Genomic DNA, 9,835 nt, shown 5'->3' on the forward strand with positions numbered 1-9,835 from the left:
AATTATAATTATTGAAATTTAGAAGTTTTAATTTGCTTTTAGAATTATGAAATGGTCTATTTAAAAAAAATGCTCCAATTTTATAAATGAATATTAGGATTTCAAGCAATGCTTCAATGCCCTACAAAGCAACTTTTTCAATAATATATATGAAAAAAAAACAATATCAAAAGTAAGAAGAAAATAATAAGAAATTATTAATTATTATTAAAATTCCCAGCATACAACCTAAAGAGGATTTACTGGTAGGCGAAAGAGAAGAAAGCCATCTACCTATGAGACTAGTTAGCAAAGTTTGGACATTTGAATTATCAAAAAATAATAATAATAACAAAGAGGAGGATTCCAACAGCTGCCACGTGTCATATTCCTGCAGTAAAACCAGATGGGCAAAGAAACTTCTTAAGTTTTAGTGAAGGCCAAAGAGCTAAAAGAGAGCCACATGAAACTTTTTTTTTGTCACCTTGAGGTAGAAGAGACTTATGGAGTGGCTCTGAGGATCTTCTGGCACATAGTGGTCCCTGGAAATGTGAGAAGGCTGTAGTCGAGCAGATGTAGTCTCTCGCGATCGGTCATTTTCGAGAACCCAAACGACCTCGTCCATGTATCGACGAGAGTCAGCACCGCAGGAAGGCACAGCCTTTCAACACCCACGTCGGAAAGTAACTGCACAAAAGGTTGCAAACAAATCCATGAGCAAGCAAAGCACTACACATACTTCAAATTTATAACCCTTCATTGAGCATAATATTGTCGAGTCAGTTATCTTTACGATATGCATTCTATGCTGAAACAATTTCGTCGTAAACAATGGTTTCTCTCTGGTCATTGAGCATAACATTTGCATTTTTCTAATGAATTCCACAAGTGGTTTAAGTAGTCAATCTCATGTTTCTAATATTTTCCTTATTTCCTATGGCATCTGAATAACAAATCTGCAATTACCTTTTCAATTTCTTCCACAAGAATGTGGCACATTCCTTGTCGACGATATTTCTGGGTGGTACCGATAAAAGGCAATTCAGCAACCTTTTCATTGTGAACCCTGGATTAAAGCATGTATCAGGGCTATAAGCCTGAAAAGGACAGGGATAAATCATTGTTTCGTAGTAAAGCAAGTGTTACCTGAATGTAGCCACGGAGACAAGGTCATCTCCATTCTCCAGAATTATCGTATAGAATCCCCAAAAGTTCAGTCTTCTCAGTTCAGATCTGCAATTTGAGAAAAACAAATTATTCAATGCATTCAGAGAGCTTCCGATTTAAGACAGGAATTCCTCGAGGAAAATCATATGGACAACAAAACACCCAATTGTATTCTGTGAATTGATCAGAGAGCATTATCATTTAAAGTTTTCAACAGTTAATAGCTGTCAAATATCTGAATTTTATAGCATATTTGCTTGTTTTAGGCCAATCCACCGGTCAGTAGAAAACCCAGCACCGACATGGCTATGCATCATGAAGTCATGACGAACGTTAAATATACTTTCAGTGAGAAACCCTAACTAATCAAGGAGAAATGGCAAATTTTGGTGTTTGCGAACATCTCACTTAGTATAACACAATCTATAACAAGGTGGACTAGAAGGTAATCAATCAGTGAAGGATGGCTCGTGACATCCTAGCAAGGTGAACACTAGGACAAGCTGACAAGAGGTGGACTCTGTGGGTAAACAAAGAAAATTGGTATGTTGGAGCAAGCTTAGAGCATCCAAATATGAAAAAAAGGATGTTTGGTTCCTTAAACTAAACCATTTGAGCATGGCCATTCCATCTAATTGTTCTACTAACAAAACAAAGTTTGAGAAAAAAGCCCAATAAACAGCATGCAACCAATACAGAATGTATAGAAGAATATTATGACAATTAACTTGCAGAACAAAATGAAGGAACTTACTCTTTATTCATAATAATATCGGATAGAAGATCACTCTGGGTACGAGGTTCCATCATTGTAGTAAAACATTCATGCAATAACTTGTATGCAGCATGGAGCTTGCTCCAATATCCAGGAAAAGTTTCGAAATCACAATTCTCAACTGCAACATTTTCTCTTTCAAAATGCAGAATTGTCCATGTTAATGCTCGGTTTGTTGTCGGATTTGGCCTCCCAACCAGATTGCGAAGATGAAGAAATATCTGCACATGAAGCACACATCAGGATTTTCAATTATGGAAATGGGATGCACATTTTCCAACCAATAGTATACATTCTCATAATATCCAACCAAATGGTTTCTAGAGGAGGAGCAAGTAAATCAGGAGTATACATGATTAAACAGTAGAAATCAGAGAACTTGAAGAATATGGCGATGTGGTATTATGAAGTGGAGTTTTCCCCTTCATTCTTACTTCCCGAACTCTTAAGCATGCCCCTCTCAGGCCCAATGTCATTAGAGGTGAGAAATTGCATCATTAAAACCCAATAAAGAGCCCAATTTGACCCAAAATGCCACGACACCTAGGTGGAGAATATCTTAATGTTTAAACCAAAGTTCAAAATCTCGAGCCATGCTGGAACTTGAGTTTTGACTAGATCGATACTGTTTTGGTATTGTGCTAACATTTTGATGTATGGTATTGGTGATAAATTGGATGTTGAAGAAGGAAAGAAATGAAGCATAGGAAGGAAACATTGTCTGTGCCAAGTGATATTGAGTTTCGGTAATTTACTGGAACGATGTGTTTTGATTGTTTCACCCGGCATGGTACGAGATTTCAAACCATGGTTTAAACACATTATAAGCATCCTCATTTGATGATGTGGGACCAAGAGGTGGGCTTTTATCCTCTCCCTTTCATTTCCTACTCTCTTTAACACCACTAAATTTAGCATGCCACTAGCTGAATAGCATTAAGTCAATAAAACATGTTCATATGCATACACAGAAAATGAGAGAGCGAAAGTAGAAAAACAACCTTTGAACACTTTGAGCTGCAAAACCAGTTCCCAGAAGCACAATCACTTACTGAAATTCCTTGATCTTTTAAGCACCCAACATGATCTGGAGGAAACAAAAAGTTAGTCATAAGAAATCAACTGTTGAGTGGAAGTTTTTATTAAAAATCTTACATTCAGATTGACATTGATCGCAGTATAAGATGGTCTTTGTTGTAATTATTTCTAAAGGATTAAATTCACTTGAGCCACAGATGCGACATAGGCAACATGAACAAAACCACTTGCCCTCTGGCACAACCTTTAAATTAGAAAACAAAAGTAATATGTTAGCTTAGGATCTTGTAGGAGATAAAAGGAACTAAACTGTTACTAACATTGCTAGTTTATCAAAAAAATTAACATTAGATAGTTTTAGCATAATTGAACAAACAGTTCAGAAATTAGAAGTACCAACTGCAAGCAAATACCACAAGTCGAATGATAATAAACAGGTGAGAATGAGAATGGTTTTCTAGAACTTCTGAGAAGAATAAACTCATCTAACAATATTGAGGCCCATTGAAGAAGGAATAAGTAAAGTTTTCTAAAAGAAAATGGTGGGATTTAAGTATATAACAGGTGAAGAGGACAATAAATTGTTGCCATCACCAGTATGAAAAGGATTTCAGTGAAAACATTAAGGTGCCCCTCATTTTAGGTTGAAGGAAAGACCTTGTCATGAGCATCATAAGATACTTAAAATAAGCATAATTATTCATAAAATAACACCCTTACTTCTCTTTGTGTAGCATCTAAGTCCTCTGAAATACACTTGCTAAATCATATGGGAAAAGATTATTGGGATAAGATATCAGGATATTCAAACATGTCTGCTGCCAATCAGAACTATTTGTAATATTGTTACTAGACGAAAATTCTTTAACACCACCAAACTGAAAATTGTAATTTTGCATCAATTTAACCATTTGTGATTTGTGTAGTCTGGATAGCAATGATAACTAAATAGGTACAAGGAACTTATTTGAATGCAACTATATGTTGATCAGCAAAATGTCTAGAAACTCTGGAAAATTCTAAAAAAAGCAAAATATGTTTAAACATCAGAGTTGGGAACGTGCCTCTAATCCAATACAGCTAACATGGAATGTTGATGGGCAGGCATCACATAGGATTAGAGTACCACCTCTATGGCATATAGAACATGTATCATCACTTTGGCTTTCAGTTGATTTGTGCTTCAGCCTTGGATGAGGATACTTTATAGGGCCTTTACCATACACCAGCTGAGATTTGCATTGTAACAAAGACGTACCATCAAGCAAAAATGTTCGGGCACCAGGTTTGCATTTGTTGCTGCTAGCATGAACCTCAAATTCGGCAACAGTATACACCTTTCTGCAACATTTGCATTTAATTCCAGTGCGAGTAATATAACCCTCCTTCTTGACCTCACCGCCCCATTCACAAATGTAGTGGACCTTCTGCCTATATGATACAATGTGATTGTCAATTAGAATCGATAAAACTGTTCCTTCCATCTTTTCTCTGAGACATTTCGGTTGGTGCCTTTTACTTGACTTTTGATCAGATGGAAACATATCAGTGTCCGGTTCATCAGCTTTGCTGGTGAGATATCTCTTTCTTTTCTTCAAGTTCAGATAGCGTGAATGATCTTTTGATAAAGAAGAAGTTTGGCTATCATTTGAATCTGTTAAACAAACTGTGTCGGTTTTCCACAAATTTTCTTCTTTACCCAGGTAAGCCCGGCAAGCTGTATAAAGAGTATAAAAGACCTCACCATCAGGAGAAGAATATCTAGATCTTCTTCTTCTTTCACAAAAACTCCAGCCCATGTACGAGAGATGTTTCCATGCATTTAGTTCCAGTATCCCAATATCATGGTTGGCAGTTCTCTGACAGCCTTTAACTCGGGATGATTCAATGTATCGCTTGTAATTTACAATAGCATCAGGGTGGTACTCAGGTTCTACATCCTTACAGGAAGGCACGCTTACAGAAATAGTTAACTTCAAATTTTCTTTACCTGAAACAGAACTATCTGACTGTTGCTCATCTTCACAGAACTCAGCCGAATGAAGCTTTGTTATGTCAGAGTCAAGCTCATGTGAATCATCAGCCAATTTGGAGTAGGGTAGACACCTATCGTTAGATATTTTTGTGTCTTTGTTATTGTCAGCCTCAAAATAGTTAGAAGATTCTGTTCGTTTCCTCTTATTTGAAGATGAGCACACAGGAAGATTTTGCATGTCGAGTGCCCCTTCTGGAAGGGACCCAGCTCCAGCAAGTAAAGGCTTGAAAGGGCCTTGGCAATTTGTGCTCCTTGTACCTTTAACCTTTTTCTTTCTTCGCTTCTTCATAATTCCAGTAGTCACTGGAGTATCAGCATTGTCATACGGAACATCTAATAATCCATGAACGACAAACAGTAAATCTTGGATTAACCCAGTCACCAGATGGTCCCATACTGACTCCGATCCGAACATCCAAAGTCCAATCCTTTCACTAAAGGTATCCAGAGTACTCAAGTCATACCAGATTTGTCTTACTGAGACTGGCAGCACACCTCCCCCTTCAAATGGTTGAAGAACTTTAAGCAACAACCACTCGCCACGAGATTCCCAGCTGCCATATGTTTCACCCCAATGTTGGGTAAGACGTAGATGATCAACTCTCACCATCTGTTGATCTCCCTGGTCCGGGAAGAATATCAGCCTAACTTCAGAAGCTTCTTGATGATCAAAAACTACACCTTCCCACCAAGCGTCATCTATCCATGCATCTACACAAAGCCCGTACCTCACCTCAGAAATCTTGAGATCACAATAAGGAGGCAAGGGCCTTATCCGGCCTCGATAGTTCACTGGGTTTCTTGCAGCCTGGCCTTCTATAACAGGTGACACAGTGACAGTCTCTTGAAGATTTGTGTTCTCCTCTTCGGTCACGAAATATTTGTACTCAACGAGTCGGGCGAGTTCCTCACAAGCGATAACAGTCCCCGTGTGCCAAGAACCAACAAGCCCATTCTCCAGAGATAACACCTATAGCAGTAACAATTGAGCAAGAATCAAATACCTTTCTATAAAAGAAATAAGAAACATCTAATCAAAACTAAAATCGACTTAGAGAATGTTAAATTTTCCTTCTAAGAGATGCCATTGTGATAGCTTCTGACTTTTCTTTTGGTCCTTGTTCTCATAGTTCGTGTACGATTCAAATTTTATAGAACTCTAGCCCTTGCGTCGTTCAAAGCGTACGAGGAAGAATAGAAGTGGCAAATCTGTCTAAAGATGCAGTTTTGACGATCGTTTTTCCGAGAAAGACAAGGGTAAAAAATAAACTGAAACCCTAATCGATGCCTACATTACATTATCACATTGATCGGAGAGGGTTTTCCGGCTTGAATCGAGAGAGATAGATACCTCGACCTCCTCGCCGGGAAGAAGCTTTCTCCGCACGCAGGGCTTGTCCCACCTCTTCCTCCTCCTCCCGCCGGAGACCTCCATCGATGCCGGCGCAGAGGCGAAAATCTTCGGCGGGCGACGGGCGATCGGCGATGGAAAACTCCAGCGAGAGACGGCCGTAACCCGCGCCGCTTCGGGAAGGAAGGGAGGAAGGTTAGTGTTTATGCAATGTACAATCCAGCGAATAGAAACTCGCCACGCGGCCGACGAACCCAAAACGGTACGTGTCCGTTATGTGGATTTCGTGTCCGGTCCGATAAACCTTCGGTTAACCCGCCGAAAATCGGATCGCCTGTAGAACGATTCTGATTTGTTCCCATTTTTATATTTTTATGGGAAATTTTCCTTTTGCTACACGAACTTTCCTTTTTTACACCAATGCTTACTAAAAATTTAAGATTATTTAAGTACTGTAGGTTTAGAAAAAAATATATTTACAAATTACATGTGCCTCGTTAGTACACTGTTTATTATTATGTTTTTCACTGTATTTCAAATTGTTTCACTATTAAATGTTTAATTTATTTAGTTGAGTTTTATTTTTATAATAAAAATGTGAAGTTGGTCTTTCGCTGTTGGATCGATCTAATATAAGGTTTAGAAAACCCTTGGATGGTATGAAATCTATGCACGCTATTAAATAACTCAAACTTGTTCAATGGAGTTCATCAATTCTTTTGAAGTTTCAATGGCGTAATTAGGTTGCATACCTGCCTCAAAGCGTATTCATGATGAGGTTAAGATTAAAGGTCGATCCAGCCTTTAATAAATGTGATCCACGCCCTCGTAGAAGTCTCAAGCTCATTCGACAATCATCTACGCTAAGGAGACGTTTGATTGGGATTTATCATTGATAATTTTGATTATTTGTCCAAGATTATCAACGACAACCTTGTTTGATTTAAATTATGATCTTCTGCAAAAGGTATAATCCGTCACCCCAACATCATGACCATCTATGAGGAAATAAATCGAGAAACTACAGTTATGATCGATTCTTAAGTAATGCAGCATCACTGTCACATCAACAAATGGATTATAACTCAAGAATATAATTACTTTGATAGTCTAAGGTTTTGTATAATTTGAGAGGTTAATGAAAATTATTTTCATAATTATCTTTTGATTTTAAAACTGAGTTAATTGAAATGTAACATAAAATCTAACTGAATTAAGTAATTTAATAAATTTTAATTTTAATTTTAAAAAACTAATAAATTTTATTTATTTTGATGAGTTATCCATGAGAGTTACTCTAATGGTTAGTGAGAATCTTTTATGAGATCGAACCTCAAGATGAATCCACGTAAATTAAATACTTAATGTCAAATAATAAAATTAAAACAACTATAAAAATAAAGAAAAGATAATAGAAGTTTTACTTCTCTAACTTTGACGATAAACAAAATAAAACAAAAATTGCTCATGTCAAAGAGGAAGAAGGAATAAAATTGTTGTTGATCGATTGAAAAATAATAAAAGGAAGGGAAAAAAGAATGACTTGTTGCACTTGAGAAAAATAAGAAAAACGAGAGTCACTGTCAAGAGAAAAATAATTAAAGAAGAAAAAAAAAGAAAATGAAAGAGAAGATAAGAAAAATCGGCATATGGAGGCTCCCGCATGAGATGATAGAGTGAGACTGCGTATATGGAAGAGTAAAAAAAGATAGATGATAATTTTTCATAAATATTTCTTAACTCGTTTGACCATAATTTAATTAAATCAAATCCCATCATAATCTTTATCTTCACATTCTGATAGATTTTGTTCTATTTCAATTCAATTTTAAATTGATACATTCATGATTCAATTTATTTATTTATTTATTTATTTATTTTATTAAAAAATCAATACTAATCGACGTATTCTTATCCCTTGTTGTGAGTCGCACTACCTTGTACAGTCTAGTCGGTATGTGTTAGTTTTTCATGTCTCGTATATCGTAGTGGAAATACATAATGTAAATATAAGACGACGCAAACACATCTATGTAATATGGTTGAAAGACCCTGCTCATACTCAATTCAGATGAATCGGATAGGTTCGAATCATATTAAAATAAAATATTATTAAAAAATTTCAATCCTAACTCAATCTAAATCGGAATTCAACCCGAACTCATATAATTCAAAAAATCCGAATAACCTAAAAATATATATTTTATTATTTTTATCTATAATTCTTCATTTTATCTTGATATTTTATTATTATCATATTGATATTATATAAAATATCTTAATTTTTAAAATAAAATTTAATATAATCCTAAAAAAAATCTTAAATTCTAAATCTGAATCAACCCTGATTAACCCTAAATCCGACTCAAATTTAATCAAATCCAAAAAATCTACCATCCACAACCCTAATTTGATTTTTTTTTTCAAGTCAGATCAGGTTGGTGGATCAAGTTGACGGGTCAAATCCATTTTAACACCCCTACTAACTTGCGATATGTTTGATACAATAGTCACTAGGGCAAGCCACTAGGCACTCACCCAATGGTTGTTTACAATATGCTCCCCTCTCTCAAAGAAAATAAATTGTTAAGTTAAGGGAGAATGAGATTACTAAGAATTTGAACCTTAAAAACGTTTGAGCACTTGTTAAAAGAAATTTAGAAAGTATTTAAATGAAAGCTTGAGCATTAAAATAAATTAGTATTAAAAGAAAAAAATAAAGTTTGAATAATTTGAATCACATTCAAATTTAAACATTTTGAATTATAATTTAATTATACTCAAACCAAGATTCAAACAATTCAAACCGAACTCACTCAGACTTGAATTGTATTTCAAACCAAACTCAAATCAAAATTATTTATATTTTTAAATTTCAAAATGAATTCAAATATCATATATATTTTTCAAGCTCGAACTCAAATATGGATATATTTATATTATTCGACTGATTCGATTCGTTGGATATGGATTGTCTTTGACTGTCCATTGTAGTCTCACAAAGCTTACCGAGAACTTATATATTAAGGATATTCAATTAACTATTCCTCAAATTGATCGTACCAAGTCGATTGGACCTTAGGTAGTGGTACATTTATTGGTCTACAACTGCTATAAGCCTATGCAAAAGGCTCATATTAACCAACTATGGCTTGGGATAAATAATCTTGGAGATGGAGGCTTCACAATCAAGCCACTTGATAGTGTACCCCTACCTAATTTCACATATTATTACAATAATGTTGCCCCAAAGACAAAAGTACCCCTACCTATTTTCACATATTATTACAATAATTCCATTCACTCTCTCTACGCAACACAACATACAAACAAACTCCCGGAGCTCGGAGCGTAACTGAGTTGGCACCCGAATGATAGAGTTGCATCAAAGATACGATCATCACTTAAAAGAAATGTTAGTTCTCAATCAAAGAAAAAGAAATATAAAATTATATATGAGATTCTAGCCTTATTGATAAGATCTCTAGAA

General features: G+C 35.6%; 1 protein-coding gene across 1 annotated transcript; it reads right to left on the bottom strand.

The window, feature by feature from the left end:
• Nucleotides 1–212: 212 nt before the first annotated feature.
• LOC141846362 (uncharacterized) lies at nucleotides 213–6,496 on the bottom strand. The gene is made up of 9 exons (XM_074734383.1): nucleotides 6,346–6,496; nucleotides 4,024–5,964; nucleotides 3,077–3,203; nucleotides 2,923–3,008; nucleotides 1,901–2,142; nucleotides 1,126–1,212; nucleotides 946–1,045; nucleotides 464–666; nucleotides 213–370 (listed from the first exon to the last, which is right to left on the bottom strand). Exons 1-8 carry the CDS (start codon nucleotides 6,427–6,429, stop codon nucleotides 481–483), a joined length of 2,853 nt encoding a protein of 950 aa, XP_074590484.1. The 5' UTR covers nucleotides 6,430–6,496; the 3' UTR covers nucleotides 213–370; nucleotides 464–480.
• Nucleotides 6,497–9,835: the final 3,339 nt, after the last annotated feature.

This window comes from Curcuma longa, chromosome 15 (genome assembly GCF_044706935.1).
Source record: "Curcuma longa cultivar G26 ecotype Majalengka, Jawa Barat chromosome 15, ITB_CL_G26_1.1, whole genome shotgun sequence".
NCBI classification, from domain to species: Eukaryota; Viridiplantae; Streptophyta; class Magnoliopsida; order Zingiberales; family Zingiberaceae; genus Curcuma; species Curcuma longa.

Excerpts from the sequence above, each read along its gene's own strand:
- LOC141846362 (XM_074734383.1), bottom strand. The coding sequence starts at position 6,429 with ATGGAGGTCTCCGGCGGGAGGAGGAGGAAGAGGTGGGACAAGCCCTGC. Across the intron at positions 5,965-6,345 it reads TTCCCGGCGAGGAGGTCGAG|GTGTTATCTCTGGAGAATGG; the intron begins GTATCTATCTCT and ends TTACTGCTATAG. Across the intron at positions 2,143-2,922 it reads GCAGCTCAAAGTGTTCAAAG|ATATTTCTTCATCTTCGCAA; the intron begins GTTGTTTTTCTA and ends CTTCATGTGCAG.